This window comes from Hypanus sabinus, chromosome 1 (assembly GCF_030144855.1).
Source record: "Hypanus sabinus isolate sHypSab1 chromosome 1, sHypSab1.hap1, whole genome shotgun sequence".
NCBI classification, from domain to species: domain Eukaryota; kingdom Metazoa; phylum Chordata; class Chondrichthyes; order Myliobatiformes; family Dasyatidae; genus Hypanus; species Hypanus sabinus.
In genome coordinates this window covers 162,982,056-162,996,738 of record NC_082706.1, presented here as the reverse complement: position 1 = coordinate 162,996,738, position 14,683 = coordinate 162,982,056, and the positions used below count along the sequence as shown (strand labels likewise).

At 37.0% G+C, this 14,683-nt stretch overlaps 2 protein-coding genes across 22 annotated transcripts in view; one reads left to right on the top strand and one right to left on the bottom strand.

The window, feature by feature from the left end:
* LOC132399618 (coiled-coil domain-containing protein 178) overlaps positions 1-14,683 on the top strand; it is a 310,549-nt gene that overhangs the window by 126,576 nt on the left and 169,290 nt on the right. For 18 of the 19 annotated variants that reach the window (XR_009514032.1, XR_009514029.1, XR_009514031.1 and 15 more), the window contains 2 exons: positions 386-531; positions 5,258-5,417. Coding sequence is in view for 15 of the 19 variants with exons in the window: in XM_059980243.1 (XP_059836226.1) it covers positions 386-531; positions 5,258-5,417 (306 nt within the window). In the remaining 4 variants the exon portion in view is untranslated. Of the gene's footprint in view, positions 1-385; positions 532-5,257; positions 5,418-8,436; positions 14,032-14,683 lie in introns of those variants that run through there. The other variant, XM_059980295.1, reaches the window with a different exon arrangement.
* Positions 1-14,683, bottom strand: part of LOC132399677 (uncharacterized) — a 53,052-nt gene that overhangs the window by 25,237 nt on the left and 13,132 nt on the right. The gene's annotated exons all lie outside the window — the stretch shown is intronic.

The window sequence follows — 14,683 nt, the reverse complement described above, 5'->3', positions numbered from 1 at the left end:
ATTCTGAGGTTTTTTATGGGTGTGAGAAAAACAACATCAATTTCTATTTTTAGAGCACCTTTTGCAGGACAGCTATGAACAATTTTCATCCCAAATCTTATATTGTGATTATTTGGTCAAGTGATCAAAAACTTGATCAAAGAGAAGAAGTTTGTTTAAGAAGAAAGTGGAGATAATTGGGCAGAGGGTTTAGAAGAAAGTTTCAGTGTCATCAAACAAATACAGGAGTGACCAAGTGTCAGATTTGTAGAAGCTGGATGGAGCTATATCTTGTACTTTAACACTTCAAATATTGAAATTTAAAATCCTTGATCCATCAAAGAAGGGTACAAAGATCTTATCATACAGTCATATTATAGCTGATAATTTTGTTACTTTATTGCAGAAAGAGTTTCTAGACAGCTTTAATCTGCTTAACTCCAGCCTCGAGCAAATTGAGACACTACAGAAAAATATTCCTCTGAAACAAACCTTAAGATCTACATTATTAAAAGATATTGAAAAATACAAAAAAAGCATTGAAGATATGAAGTAAGTTTGGAAAATTATCTTATTACATTAATTCTTATATCACTGTTATACTATTTTATGTTTCATTATGGCTCTGTCCAAACATAAATTCTTATGTTATCAATGAAGTAGTCTCAAAAGAACTATTTTAAATGATAACAATATGTTAACTAATTTGTGAGCTATTTTAATATTGACATCTCCTATGAATATTCACTCAAAATTGCTTGATACCATTCATAAAAGAATGTAGCTTTTAAAATTCTTGTAACTACAACCTTTTATATAGAGAAAAATATCTAGAAAATGTCTGTCACTGGAACAGACAATGGTCACTATTACCATCAGTACATTTTCTGCTTTCAAAGCCACTTTCAAGAGGTGCAGTACCTGCCTTGTTACCTCTTCCCTTTTCAGATTTTTTACAGTTATTTTAGTTTAATATATTTTATTCACTGCTCTTGATCTGTTCTCTATTACACTGCAGGAATCAAAAGCAGATAGAATGACTGCTTTCAAGAATCCTCAATTCAATCCACAAGCGTAACCCTTATATCTCATTGACAATCATTTAAATTCACTGTTGCATTCTTAATCTGACCTTTCAGTCCTCAATATTCTGTAGTACTATTCAAATGAATCTCAAAGGTTGTATTGTATTTACAATACAACCTTCCAGAATCCTCAGGGATCAGTACTGGGGTCCCAATATTAATCCCTGTAGAACACCAGCAATTATAAACCTCCAGTTAAAATAACAACTTTCTACTGATACCCACTGGTCAAGCTAATTTGGAATCCTTTTGGATCCCATGCATCTTAATCTTCTGGATCGACCTACCATGAGTGACGTTGTCAAATGCTGACTGAAGTCCATGCACACTGCCCTGTCCTTATCTTCTTCAACTCTTCAAAAACCTCAGTCAAGTTTGTGAGGTATAACCTGATTGCAAACCAAAACTGATTACTCCAAGCGAACCCATTCTGTTCCAAGTGTAAATAAATATTATTCCTGAGATTTTTCTCCAATAGCTTTCCTTACTGATAGTAGTAAAGGGAGCTTTTGGTACATTGGCCATTATAAATCAAAGTATTGAGTGTAAGAGTTGGAATGTTATGGTGAGGTTCTATAAGGCATTGGTGAGGCCAACTTTGGAGTATTGTGTGCAGTTTTGGTCACTGAATTACAGGAAGCATATTAATAAGGTTGAAAGAGTGCAAAGAAAGTTTACAAGAATGTTGCTGGGACTTGATAAATTGAGTTACAGAGAAAGGGTGAATAGGTTAAGACTTTATCCCCTGGAGCGTAGAAGAATGAGAGGAGACTTGATAGAGGTATATAAAATTATGATGGGTATAGATAGAGTGAATGCAAGCAGGCTTTTTCCACTGAGGATAGGGGAGAAAAAAACCAGAGGAGATGGGTTAAGGGTGAAGGGGGGGGGGGGAGTTCAAAAGGAACATGGGGGGGGGGCTTCTTCACACAGAGAGTGGTGGAGGTGTTGAATGAGCTGCCAGATGAAGTGGTAAATGTGGGCTCACTTTTAACATTTAAGAAAAACTTGGACAGGTACATGGATGAGAGGTGTATGGAGGGATTTGGGCCAGGTGCAGATCAGTGGGACTAGGCAGAAAAATGATTTGGCACAGCCAAGAAGGGCTGAAGGGCCTGTTTCTGTGCTGTAATGTTCTATGTTCTATGATGTGAAGTTCCTTACTGGATTATCCCTTTTGCACTCCAATAAAAGGACAACATTGGTTTCTTTTCAGTCTATAAAATCATAAGGTATAGGGGTAGACTTAGGCCATTTGCCCCATCAAGTCTGCTTAACCATTTTATCATAGCTGATCCAATTATTTCTCAGCCCCAATCTTCTGCCTTCTCCCCATATCCCTTCATGCCCCGAACAATCAAGAAACTATCAACCTCTGCCTTAACTATACATAAAGATTTGGCCTCCACAGCTGTATGTGGCTAAGAATTCCACAGATTCACCACTCTCTGGCTAAAGAAATTCCTCCTCAACTCCATTCTAAAAGGATGCCTTTCTATTCTGAAGCTGTTAGACTGCCCTACAATAGGAAATATCCTCTCCACATCCATGCTATCAAGGCCTTTCACCATCCAATAAGTTTCAATAAGGTCACCCTTCATACTTCTGAATTCTAGTGAATACAGGCCCAAAGCTCCTCATATGACAAGCCATTCAATCCTGGACTCATTTTCATGAACCTCTTTTGAACCCTCTCCAGTTTCAGCACATCCTTTCTCAGATAAGGAGCCCGAAACTGTTCACAATATGCCAAGTGAAGCCTCATCAGTGCTTTATAAAGTCTCAACATTACATCCTTGCTTTTCTATTCTGGCCTCTTGAAATGACTGCCAACATCGCATTTGCCTTCCTCACGACAGGCTTAATCTGATAATTAACCTTTAGGAAATCCTGTACATTGACTCCCAAGTCCCTTTGCATCTCAGTTTTTTTATATTTTCTCTTCACTTAGGAAATAGTCAACCCTTTCATTTCTTCTACCAAAGTGCATGACCATACACTTCACAGCACTTTATTCCATTTGCCATTTCTTTGCCCATTCTCCTAATCTGTCTAAGTCCTTTCTACTTCCTCAAAACTACTTTCTCCCCCACCTATCTTCATATCGTCTGCAAATTTTGCAACAAAGGCATCAATTCCATCATCCAAATCATTGACAGTCCTCTGGGACTTCACCTGTAGCCAGAGAGAATACATAGATTTTTGACAAAGTTTGACAGTTCTCGGAAAGGTGAACAAACAAAAAGTTAAATACAAATTGGAAATTCTGAATTTATTGGAAAGTCCCTGAAATGAATACGGTGTGTGTAATGTTAAAATGCAAAATGCTGGTGGAACACAGCAGGCCAGGCAGCATCTATAAGGAGAAGCACTGTTGATGTTTCTGGTCGAGACCCTTCGTCAGGACTGTGTAATTTTGATTGTTTTCACTTGAAAGATTGTATAATTTGGCCAACTGTTCTCTCTCTCATTGTTGGTGCAACATTGTTTAGTGTGGAACTACCTAAGATTCTGTCTCTCATACTGAAGAAAGCCAGACTCAATAAAAAGCAATCTTGAAGCTGTGACATTTTTTGCAGTTAAGGAAGTACTGCAGTCTAAGTTTGATAAACTGAACATTAGAGTTACTGAGAAATTCAGTACTCTTTATCTACGAGGCTTTTTCTCTGATTCACTGCATTGTTTTGAGCTGCATTGGCCATGGCCAGCTCCTTAAAGTAATCACTTGGTCTTTATTCCACTTGGTCACTACACTTTAACCAATTGAACTTGTTCCATCTCAGATTCCATTCCTCTTGCTGATATCCCACTTCTTAAGTTCTTTCCTAATCTATGAGCTTGCATTTCAGAGGAAATGCCTCAAGATGAAGAACACAGTGGTGCTGCACTCTGAGACATCTGTTTTCAAGTACTTGGATTGGAGAGGGCTGGGTGGAGGAGAGTAATGGCTGTGACTGCCAACCCAAACAGTGCAGTGACATTACATCCCATTATTATTGCCCTATAATATTGAATAACTAAAAATAAGAATTTGTTCCTTTTCCATTAGCCTTGTCCATTCCATGAGTCTAAATTTGACTTCAACTATTATATAATGGTGGTGGGTTAACCTGGCATCATTAAGATGGCTTAATATGAGAGAAAATATCCTATAGGAAGGACATCATTTGACTTATAACATGGGATTCAGTGGGAAAAGTGGATTAGTGTTACAGAAAGTCGCAATATTGATTGTTTTCTAGAAATGCAATTCCTCCATAATGTGTGTCACCTGTTTACAGCTATGTCTGTTTGCGTTGACTGCTGCCATACACACACCAGTTCACGTTATAATAACTTTTATTAATCTGTCATCACCATCAGAATGATGGTTATGCACTGTTCTCACTGGGAAATGGAAAATAAATACTGAACACTTTTTCTTGTGAAGTAGAGTTCTTTTAAGTATAAGGAAGAATATTATGACACAATTGACTTTATGCACTGCATCTTTAAACAAGATCCGTTGTGTAATGTACACAGTTCAAAAGACAATGACAAAACCATTTAATCAAATCTTGCTTAAGTACATCATAAGGAAAGTGTATTTCTAAGTTTACAATTGCTCTAATGTATATCATAATAAGATTTGATATTGGGGAAACCTTTACACTTTTCAACAAAATGTGATTAATTTTAAGCACTTAAGTTTAGCACTAAGCATTAATTTGCAAGATAAAAGACACAATTGATCCAGTTTGCTAGGTAATCTTACTATATTTTCCCAATAATTATGTAATATTAATTTACAAGAAGCACAATATTCTTTTGTTTTATTTTGGTTATTTTGGAATTCTGTTAACCAAAGCTTTTGGTGGATCAATAGGCTTTCTGTGATGGTGCCAAAGTGAACAGTGAACTGGCAAACTCTTTTCACTACGTATCAGATTTATTTTCTGATTTTCAGTGGTTTACACTATTAGCAAATATAATTTTTATTCTGCTAATGTGCCTATTTTATATTTTTTATTTAACTGTATGTCTCATTTGTCTATACTGTGTCTATAATGTGTAAAGTATATGCAAAATACTATCAGGAGTCTGTAAAGGCATTTAGGCTATTTGGCGAGAATCTGCAATAACTATCTGAAAAGTCTTTGATTTCATAAATCATTATTGGAAGTTATCTTTTCAGTGTTATCTATTTCTTTAAGACCAACTCTAGATCTGACAGAGTTCAAGCACAACAGTGCTACAAACCTCACCACCAGTCTTAAGTCTGAGCTTGCAATAGCTAAAAGAAGGTGGGCACTTATGGAGGAAGAGTATCAGAAGTTGCTTCAGGAAAAAAGAGAGGAACAGAAAAAAGTAACAGTAAGTACAGACGATGAGTTAAGTCATTTGCCAGTCATTCCATTTGCACTGAGTATGGTGTTTTTATGTAAAAGAAGAATATTGATGGTGGAAACTCTTGAATCCCTGTCGTCACATTAAAGAATATGTAAGCTTCTCATGAACAACACTGGAGATCAGAGTTTGTTTACTTAGCATTACAGCACAGAGTAGGTTTTTCCAGCCCTTCGAGCCACGCCGGCCCAGCAAGCCCACAACCCCGATTAACCTTAACCTAATCACAGGGCAATTTACAATGTCCCATTAATGTCCAATGTCCCGGTACATCTTTGGACTGTGGGAGGAAACCGGAGCACCTGGGAACCCAAGTGGAACCACGAGACAAATCATACAGAGGGTCCTTACAGATCTGTGCTGGAATTGAACTCTGAACTCTGGAATGCCCCGATCTGTAATTGTGTTGCACTAATGACTACATTCCAATGGTGCTGGCAGCCGAATATAGGTCACTGGATATAGAAACCCATGTCTGTATGCTGTGTTGTCTATAGCTGGTAGTTTGACAGAAAAGTGTTAACTATCAGACATGTGGATCTCTGGATACCTTGGACCTGTACTTGATTGGACAAATGCTAAAATATGAGTGGACTTGGCAATCCAATGCTAGTGCTAGTTCCATCCCTGGACTAACATTAAGCCCATTTAATCTCTAGCTTTATGTCAAGATTGATGAAAAAGTTGAATGTAGGTAAGTGTTTGCTATTTTATTTCATTTTAATCATTTAGCAGTCTTACTCTATCTGATCAAATTTGAACTGACTGAAGATTTTTTATTGTTAAATTTTTAATCTATTGAATATAAAATTATAGAAAATATATAATACAGGAGACCATAGAGCCCATTAAGTCCATCCTTATAAAAATAACAGCTAATCTCTTGTTCCATCTGGTATTGCACCCACAGTCTTGCACATAGTGACTCTTCAAACACACATCCAATAATTTGTAACGTTATAATCCTATCAGTACCTTCTGGAGGATCAGTTTCAGAATGCTCTGCCTAATACTATGAGTCTACAAAAGTTTATGGATGCTTGTCTGGTATGAGGGATCAGCTTGTTTAGCTTTCTCATCGATAAGAGATAAGAACGGGTGGATAAGGGCCACAAGGTAACAAGTCTGGTTGAGGATGATAAATGAATTATTTCTCTGGGTTATCTCTTTACTATCTTCAGTTTTCTATAATGTCATTCTGTGTAAGTATCTTCTGTTATATCTTTGTAACTTGCCCACAGTGAGGCATCTAATATGCATTGTCAAACAAGTTTCCTTAAGAGGTGATGCGCCCTAGCTTCATACTGTAATCATTTAGAGATAAACAAACCCTCTTCATTCTGCCATGGTGCGTACGTGCATATTGTCAACTAACTGGTGGAACTTAGCATTTTGTAATAGCTATAGTTTTTTTGTCTTGTTTTGCTATTCTTTGATGGAAATCATATAAATAAAACCATTTTTTACCATCATTTTGAGTGTTTATTCACGCTTAGCAAAAATTACCTCTTTTAACCATAATTATCATCTATCTCTCATTGACAGTTAGCAACTGTTTTGCAATATAGTAGCAATTAGATTGCATGAGATCATGTTTGTACATGAGCTCACAGGAATACAGAGTAGTTCCTTATTTCATCAGGTTGCTGATCTTGAGCAAGCTGTGCAGCAAAGTGGCTAAGGTGAAGTTTAAAGGAAATGAACAGTCTGAATGGGAATCGATCCACTCTTATATTCATTCAGGTTAAGAATGAAAAGCAGAATTGGATAATTCAAGCTGTGTGTTATTTATTTAAGTTTAAAATTATATTTAGTATGTTTATGAATCAATTTGCTTCATTGCCATTAAATTGCAGGAACTCAACAATTCATTTTAGGCACTGGAGCAGCTCAGACAGTCAATGTTTTGAGTTGAGACCCTTCATTGGGACTAAAGAAAGAGAGATAGCGAGTATAAAGAGATGGAGAGAATGAGTGGAAAAGGAACTAGCAGGAGATAAGTGAATCCAGGTGAGTGGGTGATAGATAGATGAAGTTTGGGAGGCAATATATGGAAGTGACAAAGAGTTGAAGATGATGTAATATAATAGCAGAGAAAGGTGGAGCTTTGTAGAAAAGGAGAGAGCTGAGGAAGAGAATTGGTGGGAGAAGTGGGTCGGTGATGGGCAGTTAGAGAGAGAAGGATAGGGGAGGAGAAAGACATAGGGACATTGGCCACTTTGTCGAGCATCTCCAAATCCATCCACCATCGCAGCCAGTATCTCCCAGTGGCCAGCCATTTCAAGTGCACTTCATATTCCCAAATTGAAATGCCTGTACACGGTCTCCATCACAACCAGGTCATGACCAAATGATCATTAGAGAAACAATAGCTCATTCTGCTGGGCCGTCCAATCTGGCAGCATGAACATCAAATCCTCAAACTTCCAGTAATAGTTCCCCCTTTGTCCCTTTATCACTTTTTCTTATTTTTCTCTCTCCTCCTGATGCAACTGATCTCTGTTACACTGTATCTTGCCCCTCCCCCTCCCTCTCCATCTGCCCATCATCCACCCACTCCTCCCACCGGTTTCCCTCTTTCTTCCTTCCTTCACTTTTTTCCATGCTTCACTATCATCTCTTATTAAATTTCATCATCTTCAGCCCTTTTTCACTTCTAACTACCACTTCCTACTTTCTGGAATTATATCTGCCCTCATTTGCCTGTCACTTCCCCTCACCTGGATTCGCTTATCTAGTTCTTGCTCCACTCCATCCCCCTTTATACTAGCTACCTCTCTTTTCTTCCAGTCCATTTGAAGAATATTGACTTAAAATGTTGATTGACCATTTCCCTCCATAGATGCCACCTAACCTGATGAGCTCCTCCAGTGCCTTTTGTGTTGTTTCAGATTCCAGCATCTGCAGTCTCTTGTGCCAACAGTTTGTATTATGTTATTTTTATTTTTATTAAGTAAGCATTACACTTGTATTTTGTTTTTTGCAGGATGTAACTGATGACATTTTTCTTCTCATCTTACTTGGGTTATTGTATTGGAGAACATGAAATTTGTAATGTTGGGCATCTATTGTACATCCAGTGGAAGTATGAGGATTAGGCACATTATAATGAATGATTTTGAAAGTTAATGCTCTTGTGCTTGATGCTATATGTTTGAACAATGTGTAACCATCAAGAAAAGTCTTTTACTATCATTATCAGAAAGGCTAACCTATTTTGAACTTGCCATAACTGCTTGGTGCTTTCTGCTATAGCAATTAGCAGATTGCTGTTTTAGGTCGAGTGGCAGGTACAAAAAGCCTTTTTTTTGAAACATGAAGTTTCTGCCAAAAAGTTGCTGGCAGTCATTAGTGCATTAGCAGGAATTCTTGAAATTAAGAATGTTGGAGATCAGACAACATGCAAAACAGGACAAGATGCTAGAAGATGGAGAATGTAAACTGGCAAAAATCTCTCAGCATATTTGCCCATGGTGTTCTGCTTAAACCTCAGTGAGGAATGATCTGTGAGATGCCTGGGCTTCCATAATGACAACTGTACTGTAATATACCACGTGCTACAGCTGCAACTGTAACTTTTGAGTAAGGCAAGGACCAGTTTGCCATTTGTCAACATGGTTAAGAAAACCAACATGGTCTGACTCAGACCAGACTGCAAAGAAAAATGTTTGGAATTCACAACTGGGTAGCTGAGGTTAGTTTTTTTTCCATTAAAGAAAGCTATCTGTATCAACATTTTATCCTCCATTAGCAGAAATCAGCACACGGATTGTATATTTCCCCTGGTGTAGTGTGCCATTTGCAACTTCAAGGAAAGAGCATTAGGTTCATATTTCAGGAAGCCACAATCATTCCCTTTGGGCTAATTTACTGAGGGTTATATCATCTTGCCTCTGTAATCATAAATCATTATAGAAACAGTCTAAGCTTGCAAGCTTTTGCAGCTGCATTTGACCTGTGCTGCAACATCAGGCATCATATGCTATATTGTGATTGGGGGTCTAACTGTATGTAAATGAAATACTCAAACAGGCTTTCCAGCAGGATCCCCACTACTCCAAGAATCTAATTGTGTATGCCGTCAACCTACTCCTGTGGCTTGCTCAATTGAAATAAAAATATGAGGAACCTGTACCAACATGTAAGTGTAACCTTCCCCTCCAGAAACTGGCACCTATGTTTATCTTGCTAATCATGTATAATCCTGACTCTCATTTCCACAAGATTATACACTGTGCTAGAATCTAAGATGATGGAAGTGTGAAACTGAATGATAGCTGCCGTCAACACTGTTGATTTAGTGCTTGGATTGTACTCTTGGATATGTTGGATAAAGTTGTGTTTTGGGAAGTGGTTTATAGAAATAAATTTTACAAGCTTATGCATTCAGTAACTGGCAAATCTGCAGGGAAACATGCAATTGAGGAAGAGGTAGTTGTCAGTAGCTGATTAACTACTGATACACAGTGTGTATATTGTATGGAGAGGATGTTTCCTATGGTAAAAGAGCCTTGGATCAGAGGAAACAGCCTCAGAATAGAAGGATGTCCCTTTAGAACAGAGATGAGGAGGGATTTCTTTAACCACAGAGTGGTGAATCTGTGGACTCATTGCTACAGATGCCCGTGGAGGCCAAGTCATTTTGAGCAGAGGTTGATAGGTTCTTGATTAATTAAGGCATCGAAGGTTAGGGAGAGGACTGTAAAGTGGGGTTGAGAGGGATGGTAAGTCAGCCATGGTGCAATGGCGGCACAGGCTCATTTGTGCATTGTTCTGCTCCTATATCTTGTTATGTTTAAGGACACATTTCCAGTCGTTCTAGCCCACAGCCCTGAATGCGGCTTCAGAAAAGGATTTTTAATGACGACCAGAGTTGCAACCTCTAGAGGAGTTAGAACTAACCTCTCCAGTTCGTTGCTGTGTTTCAGGTAATACATCACCTCATCTAGTGGAAATGAAGATTGTCAGCTGAAAGTCATACAATGTGCTTTGATGAAATTGCAATTATGGTTGAATAACTGACAGAGTATGCAGTCTTTGAGATAAGGGTGCAAGATGTCCATCAGTGATGTGTGAGATGGTGTGCTAGAGGATATGAATGATAAGAATGAGTTCTGGTTGATAGGTATTGATGGTCAGAAATACATCCAATCCTTGGGGGCTGCAGTGCTGGTGTATAACTCCAGGGCTATTGCTTTGAAAGCCTCTAGGTATCCTGATATCCGGTGGATAGAGGGTATCCTCTTTGTCTTCTCAAGTCCCACAGTATTATGTCCAAAGTATTGAATAAATAACAGATTAATTCCCCAGAAATGGAATTAATTAATTAATTTTCCCTTAAAACCTGAGTTATTTAACTATCATCAGAATTTAGACATTATCCACAAGTACATCTCTGTTTTATGCAGATTCATAGTAAGGTGTGGACAGCTGTCACTTATTTTGGTATGTATCTTTTATTCACTCTGACACTTGAATCGATTCCATTTCACATGAAGTTGATCCTACAGCACAGTCCAATCTTCTGGGATTCCACACATTGTAATGGACTTGATGAAGGATTAGAAAGCTCCATGGAGTCACACCATGGAGAATAATGAAATAATTAAAAATACTTAAAAACTTTTCACAAGTATTGATAACTTTGACACATAGCAAAGTTAGGCTCTTGTCAGTTGTCAAAATATTCCCATGGATGGGTTTCTTCTGGCTCACTAACATTGATTTCATTATTCAATATCTTGCTTCATCATTCATCACCTCAACCATCTGAGTTATTAAGGCTAGTCTTCCTGATTTGGTTAAGATAATTTTGGAGGAGTGGAGTGAGTATGAGTGGCTGATAATGTGAGCTTGAAATATAGTTAGAAGAAGCTCAAATAGAGTATAAGTGATTAGATGGACCAGTGTGGCCAAGTTATTTGTTTCTGTGCTGTAAATTATGTATAAATCCTTGTTATTTCAAGCCTCCAAGGTACTTTTCTCCCTATACATTAATAAACCTGAAGAAAAATTTTGGAGGGAAATTTTGTACCCTGTCTATAAAGCAGTGGCCTTTTTTATTCCATTTCCTGCACCACTGCTCTCCTGAAGAATTATGCCATACCAAAAGCATTTCCTACTTGGCTTCATAGAGATGAGAGACTATGGGGAGGCTATTCACTGAATATCAGAGTTGAGCAAATGTTGCTTATACTCAAGTATCTTCTTCACTATAGATTGCAGATCAGTGATCAAGAACAGATGACTGTTTTAGTTTTCTCTTTGTTAATCCAGTAACACTGAGGATAGTGGCAGAAACAGCACCTGCTGCCCAATAGAATTAGTTCATACCCAATCTAGGAATTGAACTTGGACTTCAAATGGTCTATGTTGAGGTGAATAATGGATTTACCCACTAAATCTTCAGAACTACTGTTAATCATCATCAGTGTGTTTTGATAATTTACCCACAGCAATTAGTTGTAAAATGTAAGAACAGAATTATCTAGTTAGAGTTTTGAGATAATCAATAGCCACAGTCTCTCCCATGTTCATTTTTCATAAATGGTAAACATAAGGTGATTGATTATATAAACTTGTATTCTTGTGTAGATGCAGAATGAAAGAATAGATCTCGGCACTCGATCTCGGCTAGATCTCGGCTTTATGATTTGCAAAAATGCACTCACTGACATTTGTGGAACATGATATCTTTGCTGCACCATTATGTGTGTAGCTATAAGATTTACACTACAATGGGTGTAAAGAAATACAGTGTTTCATTGGCCATCTAATATAGAAATACGGTAGGTTTTAGAGAAGAATGTTCAGAAACCTGTAGAAAGTATTTAACTATTTATCTAATTTTATTTCTTTTTTCATTCTCTTTTTCTAACATTCCAGTATTTTTTCCACAAATTATCTTCCCAGACAAAGCAGATGGTTGACCTCATGTAACACATAAAATTAATTTATAAAGAGACATGTTTGAACAGTGGATGAAGTGCATGGCAGTCCTTTTCCCATCTTCCTCAAAAGAACCTGACTAAACTAGTGAAGCGCACTATTCAAAGAAAGCTGGAGTGTGACTTTCAATCACTGTTGAGGTTTGAGGGCTCCCAGTCAAATTCAATTTTCTAATGCAGTAGCAGTCATTACTTTTTCTATAGGAGTGGAACTGAGTTAATTCATAACATTGTACTGATATCATAGCATTTGTTGAATTAATAAAACTGATAGTTTGTTTAAATTTCTGTGTGTGTATAATAGTGCCTTCGTCTGTTAAGATTAGTAATGGCTTTCTTTTGTGAAGTGAGACGTGTGTTTCTCTGTTTCTGAGCATGGACTGTGTCCATCGATACATATAAGCTGTAAACAGGGACAGTATTAAACTGTGGTTGAGGAATAAATATCTTTATTTGCATCAGTAGAAAATCTCTGTTGCCTTATGGCATTTAGCTGTGGTGAGTGCCCTCCACAAACCTGATAATGCCAGTGTCAGTGAGCCATGTGAGTTGTCTCCACAGGCTGTAAATTGGATCCCCTCAGTGACCAGTTAATGTTTTATATTTTCGAAGCATGTTTTACTTTATCACAGCAGCTAGAATATTTAGCAAAATAAAAATTTAAAATGATTTTTGGTAATACTGTCATGTTAATTTTTTATAGTTAAAAGGGTTTATTTAAATCAAGAAGACTGCTAGTCTCAAACTCTGAATCTGAAAGATTACTAACAGCCACAGCTACTTGCTTGATGAGAGAGTCACATTGCTTATCTAATGTGGAAACTCCATGTGGTATATAGTTTCATTAAACGGTGATCAAGAATACATTAGTTCAAAAGATGAAGAGGCAGTGAAGCTCAATCCACCACATATCTCTGTGCAACAACTTTAAATGGGTTATTGAGGTGCAAAAGATTTGAGAGTGAACAATTCTACAGTTCGAGGATGCTAATGCCTGAACCCTATACTTGTGAAGAATTTTACTCACTTTTTATGCGGATGGTTATATAAGGACTTATAGTATTGTGGAAATCTAGGGACAGCATAATGTGAATGCTGAATAATGTAATGTAACACTAAAGAAATCTGTGAAATATGGAAAACATTTTTATTAGCAGTAACTGTTCTTTTTATTGTTGGTGTACAATGTCAAGAGCATATGACTTTTCTAATTATAGAACTAAAAGTTAATTGAGATTATCATTGCCATGCTGTTGGATGTTCACTTTAGAAAAGTCTAATTTACTTTCAATCTTTTGTTATTAATCAATTTGCTTAAAATATTAAAGATACAGATGCTTGTAGATTGTTTGATCATAAATACATTTTTGGTTACTATTCATGATGAAGAATTTCTGGCAATGGATAATAGAATATGGTTCATAATATTGAATGTCAAAATTCTTATGTATTAATTTTAGTAAGTGCGGCATATAGTTCTTTGAAGCAATTACCAGAAATTTAATGAGATTCTTTCACTTATGAAAGTATGAAATTCCCTTTGTGTTATCAACCTGGAAGTAATGGCATGCCACAAGTTTGCAATGTTATAGGTATTTTACATGGTATTTTGAATGATATTTTCACCACATGGTAATTAAAAGTGTTTGACAATCTCTTTAATTATTTTCTTCTCAGCATTCTCATCCCACAGTTTGTAATCCAGACTTGCATTTTGGATGTCATTAGAATTTGAAACACTTTAAAGGAGTGGACATAACGTTAAAAAAATTCTCACAGCTACTTTGCTAGTCCTTAAGATCAGAACTGTTTTCATACTTGACCTCAATTTCACTTTACTTCTGATTCCCTTAAACATCAAAAATCTATTTTTGTAAGACATAAATATGCTTAATGACTCCAGATTCACAGCTCTCTGGGGTAGAGAATTCTACAGATTCATGGCTTAAAAATTCCTTCCCTTGCAATCATACCTGCAGCTGCAGAGAAGGGGCAGATCTGCACTGAAAGTCACAGTTGCTATGAATTGTTATGCTTCCAATTTATTTCAGGATGACACTTGAGTCATTAGTGACATTTCTCAATTTGCAGCACATTTCCTTAGGAGAAGTAATGGCTGCTGTATTCTCAGAGATGACCTGAGATATTAACACTTTTTCTCTTTTATTTTGGATTTCATACACCACAATTCCTTGATTTACTAGTATAAGAACCATGTTGCTAACTGGAGTTTTAGATTTCCTCCAGTGTACTTGCCACAAAGTACAAAGTAGATGACAGATTTAG